At 40.2% G+C, this 12,636-nt stretch overlaps 1 protein-coding gene across 1 annotated transcript; it reads right to left on the bottom strand.

Annotated features, from left to right (window-relative positions):
• Positions 1-4,353: 4,353 nt before the first annotated feature.
• On the bottom strand, positions 4,354-9,678 carry LOC129808617 (uncharacterized). Its single transcript, XM_055858403.1, has one exon. It carries the CDS (start codon positions 9,676-9,678, stop codon positions 4,354-4,356), a length of 5,325 nt encoding a protein of 1,774 aa, XP_055714378.1.
• Positions 9,679-12,636: the final 2,958 nt, after the last annotated feature.

Raw genomic sequence — 12,636 nt, 5'->3', positions numbered from 1 at the left:
GGTACTTTCATGCGTAATGCACCTTACGCAGAGACAAATAGTTCAATTTTGGCACCTTAATGCCGTAACTGCACTAAAATTGGCACCCTGTGTGCCGTTGAGTGTACCCTTTGTCACTCTTGATCACCAAAGAGAAGAAATCGCCCTTTTGAACAAGTTGTTTGTTTTATCGTGGCGAATTTTCTCTGTGATCTCTTTGGAAGTGTACGCACTATTCACACTTCACTACTGTTCACAACGCACTGGTTACTTGTAAAAATCTCTTCAATTTTGTTTTGGCCACAATAGATTTTTCTCGAAGCCTTTTTCATTTACACAAGTAGCAAAATTTTTTTTTTAAAATTCTTTTGACCATGTTTTTACATAGACCTAAAACACAAAATCCTTTCCCCCTAAGACCTGTCTTTGGCAATTTTTCTTTTAGCCCCAGTAGATTTTTTTACGAAGCTTTTTCATTTACCCAAGTAGCAAAATCCTTTTTTTTTAATTTTTCTTTGACCCTGTTTTTACACTGACCTAAAACACAAAATTATTCCCAATAAGTCCTGCCCTTGACAAATTTTTCTTAGCCCCAATAGATTTTTTCACGAAGCCTTTTTCATTTACCCAAGTAGCAAAATAACAATCTTTTTTTAGCCCCAAATTACTTTTTTTTCGAACCATTTTTTTTTTAATTTACCCAAATAGCAAAATCTCTTTATAAATTGTTTTTTGATCATGTTTTTACATTGATCTGAAACGCAAAATCCTTTTCTCCTAAGACCTTTCCTTCACAATTTTTTTTAGCCCCAAATGACTTTTTCCCGAAGCTTTCTTTAATTTACTCTTACGCAAAATCTTCTTTTAATTTATTTTTGATCCTATTTTTATATCGAACTAAAACACAAAATCGTTTCCCCCTAAGACCTGTACTTGACAATTTTTTTTAGCCCCAAATAGATTTTCTCCCGAAGCTTTTCCCATTTACCCAAGAAGAAAATCTTTTTTTTTTAAATTTCTTTTGACCCTGTCTTTACATTGACCTAAAACACAAAATCCCTTCCTCTTAAGATCTGTCCTTGACAATTTTTTTTAGCAACAATAGATTTTTTCACGAGGCCTTTTTCAATTACCCAAGTAGCAAAATCTTTTTTTTTAAATTTTTTTTGACGCTGTTTTTACATTGACCTAAAACACAAAATCTTTTCCCCCCAAGACCTGTCCTTAACAATTTTTTTTAGCAACAATAGATTTTTCACGAAGCCTTTTTCATTTAACCAAGTATCAAAATATTTTTTTTTTAAATTTTTTTTGACCTAAAACACCTGTTTTTACATTGACCTAAAACACAAAATCCTTTCCCCCTAAGACCTGTCCTTGACAAATTTTTCCTAGCCTTAATAGATTTTTTCACCAAGCTTTTGTCATTTGTCCAAGTAGCAAAATTATTTTCTTATTTTATTTGACGATATTTTTACATTGACCTAGAACACAAAATCTTTTCCCCTTAAGACCTGTCTTTGACAATCTTTTTTAGCAACAATAGATTTTTTCATGAAGCCTTTTTCATTTACCCAAGTAGCAAAATCTATTTTTATATTCTTTTTTGATCCTGTTTTTACATTGACCTAAAACAGAAAATCCTTTCCTCATAAGACCTGTCCTTGACAATCTTTTTTAGCAACAATTGATTTTTTCACGAAGCCTTTTTCATTTACCCAAGTAGTAAAATTTCTTTTTTTAATTTTGTTTTTAACACTGTTTTTCCATCGACCTAAAACACAAAATCTTTTCCCCCTAAGACATGTCCTTGACAAATTTTTTCTACCCTCAATAGATTGTTTCACAAAGCTTTTCTCATTTACCCAAGTAGCAAAATCTTTTTTTTTTCAATTTTTTGACCCTGTTTTTACATTGACCTGAAACACAAAATCCTTTTCTCCTAAGACCTGTCCTTCACAATTTGTATTCGCTCCCAGAAGGCTTTTCCTCGAAGCTTTTTTTTAATTTACCCATATAGCAAAATCATTTCTTTTCAAATTTTTCATTACCCTCTTCTTACATTGACCTGAAACGCAAAAGCCTTTTCTCTTAAGACCTGTCCTTCACAATTTTTGTTCGCCACAAAAGACTTTTTCTCGTAGATTTTTTTAATTTACCCAAATAGCAAAATCATTTTTTTTTTTAATTTTTCTTTACCCTGATTTTTCATTGACCTGAAACGCAAAATCCGTTTCTCCTAAGACCTGTCCTTCATAATTTTTTAACTGCTTGAACTCCAAGAGAGAGCAGTTTTCACAATCGACTTTTTCTTCAACCTTGCAACATCCTAGCTGCTAAACGGTAAGAGATATTGACTTCCGGTCTTCGGTGACCCCACCAGAAATCAATACATTCTGTCTAACTAAATTACCCTAATTACCCCCTCCCCCTTCATGCGCTCCGTAACCCCCAAAAATAAGCAAAAAATAGGTTTTCTAATTTAAAAAAAATTGGCCCTGACGATTTCCTTCATTTTTGGATATGTTACGGAGGTAGTCCAGCTGAACATTTCGTCCTTAGACACCTATCACCGGAAAAATCGCCATCTTTAATTATTCAAGGTCAAAGGTCAACTACCCTAGAGGGCCTAATTTTCAACGGATTTGGACAAATTTGGACATTTTTGATGGATCTTTTAATTCTGAACCCGACTGCATCAGTCACAATCTTTGATGGATCGGGAAAGTAACGGTAATAGCCCTATTTTAAAAATACTGTTTTTTGCACTTTGTCAGTCTTTTGACCCATATAAAATTTAAACGGTAAGAGATATCAACTCCCGGTCTTCGGTGACCCCACCTCAAATGACATTATATCGAAAGTAATCTCTCTGTTTTTACCCCCTCCCCTTTCGTGCGCTCCCTATCCCCCAAAAATAGGCAAAAATGAGGTTTTTCTAATTTAAAAAAATATTGGCCCTGACGATTTCCTTTATTTATGGATATGTTATGGAGGTAGTCCAGCTGAACATTTCGTCCTTAGACACCTATCACCGGAAAAATCGCCATCTTGAATTATTCAAGGTCAAAGGTCAACTACCCTAGAGGGCCTAATTTTCAACGGATTTGGACAAATTTGGACATTTTTGAAAGATCTTTTAATTCTGAACCCGACTGCATCAGTCACAATCTTTGATGGATCGGGAAAGTAACGGTAATAGCCCTATTTTAAAAATACTGTTTTTCGCACTTTTTCAGTATTTTGGCCCATATAAAATTTAAACGGTAAGAGATATCAACTTCCGGTCTTCGGTGACCCCACCTCAAATGACATTATCTCGAAAGTAATCTCTTTGTTTTTACCCCCTCCCCCTTCATGCGCTCCCTATCCCCCAAAAACAGGCAAAAAATGAGGTTTTTCTCATTTAAAAAAATATTGGCCCTGACGATTTCCTTCATTTTTGGATATGTTATGGAGGTAGTCCAGCTGAACATTTCGTCCTTAGACACCTATCACCGGAAAAATCGCCATCTTGAATTATTCAAGGTCAAAGCTTAATTTTCACCCGATTTGTTCAATTAATTAATTAAAAGATTATTTGTTTTTTGAAACGCTCTTGTACGCAATTGTACGAACCTTTCAATAAAATGAATAATGCTTATTAATTTCCTACAAGATATTTCCCCCTTGGGTGTACTGGTTATGCTGCGACAATTACCTTTCAAAGAGATATAAAATGCCTGATAATCCCAATATGCTCAAGATGAAATGATAAGATGCAATACTGCTTTACCTATTGATGAGATAGAAAGAGATGAATGAAATAACCGTTCCCAGAGCCGATGGGGCCGAAGGAGTAAAAAATTTTTCTCCTCGTGGGCTGTCTCAGGTCAAGTTGGCACCTATTTCGCCTTCTGGATCGCTTCGAGGGTGCTCTCAGTGGGTTTCCAGGTGAAAATCTTCCTGATGAACTGCCCAATTCTTCCACAAGATTCCCCAGAAGACACCAATGCAGTGAGAAGCCGAAAATCCCAAGTACTGGAAGACACGAGGGGCTCCGCCACAAGAATAACTACTTTTCACTCTCTTTTAATTGTCTTTTCACCAAATTTATTTTCCCACCACCTCAATTACAAATCGTTTAACAAATTAATAATGTTTGAATATTAAACTTAATAAAAATTCCACTTTTTCGAGTCTTTTTCTCTTCACAAATCACTTTGCACATCTGCTAACTGTCCAAAACGGAAGCGAACTTTTTTCTCTCTGTGGCCCAAAGTACACCGCATGAGTGTCAAATAAAATTTCCCTGCGCGCGTAATTGAAGATCCCGCGCAATTTAAATTCCAGACGTCCGTAACGGACATGCTCCCCGGGGTGATCCAAGCAATCTTACGATTGATTGGAACACAAAATGTTCCCATCCACTGAAAGGCGTGCCGTCTTGGTGATTGCACGTGTGTAGGTTCCTCTTGGAGTGCGAATTGTAAGCACACGCACCTTCCCATCCCTTCCCGGATGAACCGCTGATACCTGGCCGAGTACCCATTTACTTCCGGACTGCGTCTCGTCGAGAAATAAAATTATTTCGCCAACCTTCACGTTTTGCTGATTGTGTCTCCACTTTGACCTTTGTTGCAACGTGTTTAGATAGAGTAGACGAAATTTTTTTCCAAAGTGTTGAGCACGTTGTTGACAAATCTGCCATAAATTCAGACGGTTCTCTGGAATCTGTGTGACATTTGGGTCTGGTGGGAAGTTTCCTGGGACACCTGTAAGAAAGTGTCCTGGTGTTAAGAACTCCTTTTCGTTGGGATTGTCAGAGATGAGGGATATCGGGCGGCTGTTTAAGATGGCTTCTATCTGGCACAGGATTGTGCGCAGCTCCTCGTATGCGAAATTGGTGTGTTGGACAACTCTGGTCAAATGATACTTTACGCTCTTGACACAGGCCTCCCATAGGCCACCATGGTGAGGCGCACGTCCAGGGATGAAGTGCCAGGTTGTCCCAGTTTCACGAGTTCCCTCTACGATCTCCTGTTGCGTTTGTTCCTGACGGAAAAGTTTGGCTAGCTCCCGCGATGCTCCTTCAAAATTTGTTCCACAGTCGGAATACATTTGTGCTGGCGTATTTCTTCGGGAAGCAAATCTGCGGAAAGCAGCCAAGAATGACTCAGTTGAGAGGCTTGTCACGAACTCTATGTGGGCCGCCTTTGTAGCCATGCATATAAACACAGCAATATAGCCCTTCTGCAGTCCCAGTTTTCTCTCAATCGCTCCCCGGGGTACCGAGGGACGGTACATAATGGGACCTGCATAATCCACCCCAGTGATTTGGAACGGACGATCGAGCGTGACACGGTGTTGAGGGAGGTCTCCCATCAACTGTTGCAAAGGGCGCGGATTCGCGCGTGTACATCGAATGCAGTCGTGAACAATCTTCCTAACAACATTCCTGCCGGACAAAGGCCAGAATCTTTGTCTCAGTGTGGCTAGAAGCAGTGAAGGTCCAGCATGGCATTGTTTGAGATGTTCGTTCCGGACTATGAGCTTTGTGAGTGGAGACTTGGGGAGGAGGAGTGGATGTTTAGATTGGAATGGCATGTCGGAATTCTCCAGGCGACCACCCACTCTGATTAATCCCCCAAAATCAACAAATGGAGTCAATGCCGACAAGGATTTGAACTGTGACAGTGTAATTCTGCCCCGACTTAGAATATTTCCAGCGACTCCCGGAAAATTCTCACTCTGATCCATGAAGATCAAGCGCTCCAATGCTTTGTTAAGCTCCTCGGGAGATAAAATGCCTTGCTGTCGTCTCTCCTTGGGAGTGATGAATCTGCGGCAGTACGCGATAATGCGCTGAAGCTTTGACAATGACGAGTGATGCAATAATAATTTGGAAAGCAGTGACTCAGATTGATCCTCTCCGGTTTCTGTTAGGACTATTGGCAGAGAATTAGCAGGAATGCCAAATTGTTGGAATTCCGGAGGCCAATTTTCCTTGGATTGCTTCACCCATTCTGGTCCATGCCACCATAAGGAGCACTCCTCAAGTTGTATTGGTGTGGCTCCCCTGGATATGATGTCAGCGGGGTTACAAGATGTGGGTACATGACGCCATTGAGAGGCTGTTGACATCATCAAAATCTCCTTAACCCTTTTGCTCACGAATCGATTGTAGTGATCTGAAGAGCCATTGAGCCAATACAACACGATGGTTGAATCTGTCCAGAAAAAGACATCGTCGGGATCAAATTGTTTCCTCACTCGCGTAGCCAGTTCAGCAGCGAGATGCGCGCCACAAAGCTCTAATTTAGGAATCGTTTGCCGAGTGATAGGGGCAACTCGAGACTTGGCAATCAAAAGTCGAGAACTGACAGCTCCTTCTTCATCACTATTCACCAAGTAAATCGCCACCCCATATGCTCTTTGGCTCGCATCAGCGAAAGCATGGAGTTCGGTGTGAACGGGTGCAGGAATGTGTGAGACCCAACGTGGAATGCTGAGTTGATTGAGATGCTGCAAGTCAGAGACAAAGGCATTCCACCTCAGGCCTAACCAATCTGGGATTGGATCATCCCATCCAATCTTGAGGCTGTGAGCGTCCTGCAAAATCATCTTCGCTACGATGACAATGGGCCCAATCAATCCTAGGGGATCGAACAACCTTGCTATGGCCGAAAGGACTTTCCTCTTTATATCGCAGACTTCATCAGGGGAAATGGGAGAACGAAATGAAAATGCATCTAGTTTCGAGTCCCATGAGATTCCCAAAGTACTAGTGGACGAGTCATTGATATGGACTGTGTCATCTTCTGTGGATGGTGATGGTTGCAGTTCTGCATGATTTCCAATCCATTTGGTGAGCAGAAACCCACCACCTTTCAAAACTTCAATAAGCTGATTCTGGATTTCATGCGCCTTTGGCAAGGATTCTACTGAGATTATGCAGTCGTCCACGTAGAATGAGTTTCGAAGTGCCTCCGATGCAAGTGGATGGGTCCTCTCACTTTCCTGAGCCAATTGAATAAGCGCCCTAGTGGCTAGAAAAGGGGACGATGCCACTCCGAAACATACACGTGTGATGCGGAAATCCTGAATGCGTTGTAATTTTTCATCTCGCCAGACGAAGCGTTGAAAGTTTGCGTGAGAGGGATCTAGCATGACCTGTAGATACATCTTACTTATGTCTGCAGTCATGGCATATGGATGTTTTCTAAAGCGAAGTAAGATGGTGGCGAGATCTGGTTGAACTACCGGTCCAATGCGTAACAAATCGTTGAGGCTAGATCCAGATGATGTTTTAGCACTCGCATTATAAACGATCCGTAACTTTGTGGTGGTAGAGGATTCCTTGTACACGCCATGATGAGGCATGTAATAAGCAGGACTCACGTTGGAGTCGTCATGGGGTACAGGTTCTATCCATCCTCTCCGAAGCTGATCATGTAGAATGTCACGGTAAGCCGTACGCATGGCAGGTTTCTTGTCAAACCTGCGCTCCAATGCGAGAAATTGCCGGATGGCAAGCGGTCTAGATTCTCCAAGCACACGCGGATCCTCTCTGAAGGGGAGTTGGACGATGAATCTTCCATCTTCATTGCGCTGGTGAGTAGAAGCAAAATGATTTTCAGCGGCAATTTGGTCATCAGTCCCTGATGTAGGTTCAGACGCATCTTCAATCTCCCAGAAACGTCGAATAGATTGATCCAAGGCAGTGGCGGTGAAGGCAGAGGTCTCGGGTGGAGGTATAGGCTCTTGTTCTCCGACCACAACATGGCCGAATACAGTCTCTTTGAGGATTGGCAATCCTGGGCCCAAGCTTATAGAGTCGGTTAACCAACTTGCCCAATAATGGTTGCCGCATATGAGTAAATCCACAGGCCTTTGCACCGCCCAATCAGGATCGGCTAAAGCAACTTCATGAGGAATGTGAAGCATGGAGGTGTCGACAGGCCAGTTTGGAATGTTGCCAGCGACACTAGGCAAAACGAAGCATTTCAAGGTGAATTGCGTATCCGAAGTCCTCGAAAGGATGGTTGCATTCACATAGAATCGTGCACGAGATCGAGTGGAATTTACCCCAGCAATTGACAATCGAGAAGCAAATCTCGGCAGATTCAAGCGTTGAGCTAAGTCTGACGTCATAATATTCACCTGGGCTCCCCCATCTAAGATAATGCGGCAGGGAATCATCTCGCCGTTTGCCGTGAGAATATTGACCAAAGCCGTCGCGAGGAAGACCCTCGGAGGTAAATCAGAGTGATCACTTTCTGACGAAGCACATACAGCGACGACAGCGGACGAATCCGAAGTATGATTTGAGGAAGGAGACCCGGAGTTTGATGCAAAATTCGCAGAAGATGAAGCAGGATCAGTGCGATTGGATGAGTCAGAAGCATACTTGTCATGCAGAAGGATGTTGTGCCGTCCTTGGCACTTTCGGCACTTGTGGTAAGTGCAAGAGTGAGTCAAGTGTGTAGCGAAGCAGTTTCTACACAGACTCAAAGTTTTGACAGTTTCGAATCGCTCCCCAGGAGTTTGATTGAGAAATTTAGGACATTTGTAGAGAGGGTGAGACGATTCGGAACAGCAGCGGCAAGAAGAAGCATTCGCAGAATTTGTGAGAGCAGTGGCTTGCCTCTTTGGGAGCTGAGGCTTGTTAGGTCGAGAGTTCTGAGAAGTGTTGGATGAGGGTTTGTTGGAACTTGAGGAAGAATTCTTGACATCCTTGCAACGCTGGTCAAGAAATTTTATGAAAGCACTCACAGTGGGCACCTCGGTGCCACATTGACGACCCCAAAGAACGCGAGACTCTGAATCTAGGCGGTCTAACGTATATTGTATTAACCAAGGATCCTTTTGTGATACATCCATGGCGTCCAATGCCATCGTGCATTCAGTGAAAACGTTGGTAATCTCTTGAATGGCCTGGGCGCCCGAAGAAGACATGCGTGGCATTGCAAAGAAGGTTTTAATATATTCTGACACGATCTCGTTTTTGTCGTCAAATTTGTCCTCAAGGATTTTCCACGCAACCGCAAAATTCTCATCCGTCATGCTGAGCTTTTTAATGCAAGCTTCAGCATTTCCTGATACGGCGGACATCAGGTAGTCTAATTCCTGAACATTAGTAATGTTAGGTACATTGATCACAGAGGAAGTGAATCTATCTTTGAACGATTTCCAAGAGGCATGTTTGCCATCGAAGGTGGGCAATTTTGTTTGAGGCAATTTAGTAGTTTTGCAATATGTGTTAGTATCATTGGTACTTGCTGTGTTTGTCAGAGTGCTCAAAAGCAACTCCATCTGTTGTTGGTGTCTTTGCTCAGCTTGGGTTATAAAGGCAGTGAAGAACTTTGCCATGTCACTCGTGGACAAAGGATCCCTTTTGGAGTCATCTGAAGAGGATTGTGGTGCTTCAAGAATGAGCGTATCAATCTGACTAATCAAATCATCACAACGCTCAATAAAATCCTCTTTGGAAATGATTTCTGCTTCCTTTGTAGCCCCATCTGGTAGACCTTTGATGATATCATCCTGGATGCCGATGTATTTGGCTTTCATTGCTTTCACCAGGTTGAGCTGACTGATGAGGTTGGCCTTGTAACCAATGAAGTTGATTTCTTCATCTGAAGCATCTGAGAGGCCATTGATGTAATTCTGGACGCGGGTAACCGCTGACACAATTCCTCCTCTGGTACGAAACACCATGATTGCAGCTGTCCAATGAACTGAGTTGAAGGACCGTGGTTTGAGTGCGCTGGTTCAGAAGCCGTGATCGAAGTGGCCAAAAAATGTACGCAATTGTACGAACCTTTCAATAAAATGAATAATGCTTATTAATTTCCTACAAGATATTTCCCCCTTGGGTGTACTGGTTATGCTGCGACAATTACCTTTCAAAGAGATATAAAATGCCTGATAATCCCAATATGCTCAAGATGAAATGATAAGATGCAATACTGCTTTACCTATTGATGAGATAGAAAGAGATGAATGAAATAACCGTTCCCCGAGCCGATCCGGCTCGAAGGACCAAAAAATGTACGCAATTGTACGAACCTTTCAATAAAATGAATAATGCTTATTAATTTCCTACAAGATATTTCCCCCTTGGGTGTACTGGTTATGCTGCGACAATTACCTTTCAAAGAGATATAAAATGCCTGATAATCCCAATATGCTCAAGATGAAATGATAAGATGCAATACTGCTTTACCTATTGATGAGATAGAAAGAGATGAATGAAATAACCGTTCCCCGAGCCGATGGGGCCGAAGGAGTAAAAAATTTTTCTCCTCGTGGGCTGTCTCAGGTCAAGTTGGCACCTATTTCGCCTTCTGGATCGCTTCGAGGGTGCTCTCAGTGGGTTTCCAGGTGAAAATCTTCCTGATGAACTGCCCAATTCTTCCACAAGATTCCCCAGAAGACACCAATGCAGTGAGAAGCCGAAAATCCCAAGTACTGGAAGACACGAGGGGCTCCGCCACAAGAATAACTACTTTTCACTCTCTTTTAATTGTCTTTTCACCAAATTTATTTTCCCACCACCTCAATTACAAATCGTTTAACAAATTAATAATGTTTGAATATTAAACTTAATAAAAATTCCACTTTTTCGAGTCTTTTTCTCTTCACAAATCACTTTGCACATCTGCTAACTGTCCAAAACGGAAGCGAACTTTTTTCTCTCTGTGGCCCAAAGTACACCGCATGAGTGTCAAATAAAATTTCCCTGCGCGCGTAATTGAAGATCCCGCGCAATTTAAATTCCAGACGTCCGTAACGGACAGCTCTTCTTGAACAATTTTTAAAGTCAAGATGGTTTTGTGGTGATTTATAGTCAATTTTAGTTCGACAATAATGTTCTATACATCAGAATGCCTGCGAAAAGGTATATAAGGCTGAGCTCTTTCTCGGGAGTTCGAGCAGCTCGCAAAGCCTCGGACGCTTTGCCACCCCTTTTTAGCCCCAAATGACTTTTCCCCGAAGCTTTTTTTAATTTACCCAAATAGCAAAATCTTCTTTTAAATTAATTTTGATCCTGTTTTTACAACGAACTAAAACACAAAATCGTTTCCCCCTAAGATCTCTCCTTGACAATTTTTTTTTAGCCCCAAATAGATTTTCTCCCGAAGCTTTTCCCATTTACCCAAGTAGAAAATCTTTTTTTTTTTTTTTAATTTCTTTTGACCCTGTTTTTACATTGACCTAAAACACAAAATCCTTTTCTCTTAAGACCTGTCCTTGACAATTTTTTTTAGTCCCAAATAGTTTTTTTCACGAAGCCTTTTTCAATTACTCAAGTAGCAAAATCTTTTTTTTTTATTTCATTTGACGCTGTTTTTCATTTACCTAGAATACAAAATATTTTCCCCTTAAGACCTGTCCTTGACAATTATTTTTTCAGAAACAATAGATTTTTTCACGAAGCCTTTTTCATTTACCCAAGTAGCACAATCTTTTTTTTTTTTAGTTTTCTTGACCCTGTTTTTACATCGACCTAAAACACAAAATCCTTTCCCCATAAGACCTGGCCTTGACAATTTTTTCTTAGCCCCAAATAGATTTCCTCACGAAGCTTTTGCCATTTACCCAAGTAGCAAAATCTTTTTTTCATATTTGTTTTGACCCTGTTTTTACATTGACCTAAAACACAAAATCACTTCCTCTTAAGACCTGTCCTTGACAAATTTCTTTTTAACCCAATTGATTTTTTCACGAAGCTTTTTCCATTTACCCAAGTTGCAAAATCTTTTTTTTTTTTTAATTTTCTTAGAAACTGTTTTTACATCGACCTCAAACACAAAACCCTTTCCTCATAAGAACTGTCCTTGATAATTTTTTTTAGACTCAATAGATTTTTTCTCGAAGCCTTTTTCATTTACCCAAGTAGCAAAATTTTTTTAAAACTTTATTTGAACCTGTTTTTGCATTGACCTAGAAAACAAAATCCTTTCCCCTAAGACTTGTCTTCGACAATTTTTTTGTTTTTTTAGCAACTTTGGGTTTTTCACGAAACCTTTTTCATTTACCCAAGTAGCAAAATCTTTTTTTTTCAATTTTTTTTGAAACTGTTTTTACATCGACCTAAAACACAAAAGACCTGTCCTTGATAATTTTTTTTAGACTCAATAGATTTTTTCTCGAAGCCGTTTTCATTTACCCAAGTAGCAAAAATTTTTTTTATTTTTTTTGACCCTGTTTTTACATTGACATAAAACACAAAATCCTTTCCCCCTAAGACGTGTCCTTGATAATTCTTTTTTAGCAACAATAAATTTTTTCACGAAGCCTTTTTCATTTACCCAAGTAGCAAAAAATTTTTTTTTGACCCTGTTTTTACATTAACATAAAACACAAAATCCTTTCCCCCTAAGACCTGTCCTTGAGAATTCTTTTTTTTAGCAACAATAGATTTTTTCACGAAGCATTTTTCATTTACCCAAGTAGCAAAATCTTTTTTTTTTAATTTTTTTTGACCCTGTTTTTACATTGACCTAAAACACAAAATCCTTTCTCGCTAAGAACTGTCCTTGACAATTTTTTTTTAGCCTCAATAGATTATTTCACCAAGCTTTTGTCATTTACCCAGGTAGCAAAATTTTTTTAAATTTTTTTTTGACCCTGTTTTTACATTGACCTAGAACACAAAATCCTTTCCCCCTA

Source organism: Phlebotomus papatasi, chromosome 4, assembly GCF_024763615.1.
Source record: "Phlebotomus papatasi isolate M1 chromosome 4, Ppap_2.1, whole genome shotgun sequence".
Classification (NCBI taxonomy): Eukaryota; Metazoa; Arthropoda; class Insecta; order Diptera; family Psychodidae; genus Phlebotomus; species Phlebotomus papatasi.
Note: the sequence above shows the minus strand (reverse complement) of the source record. Positions and strands in the feature narration are given on the sequence as shown.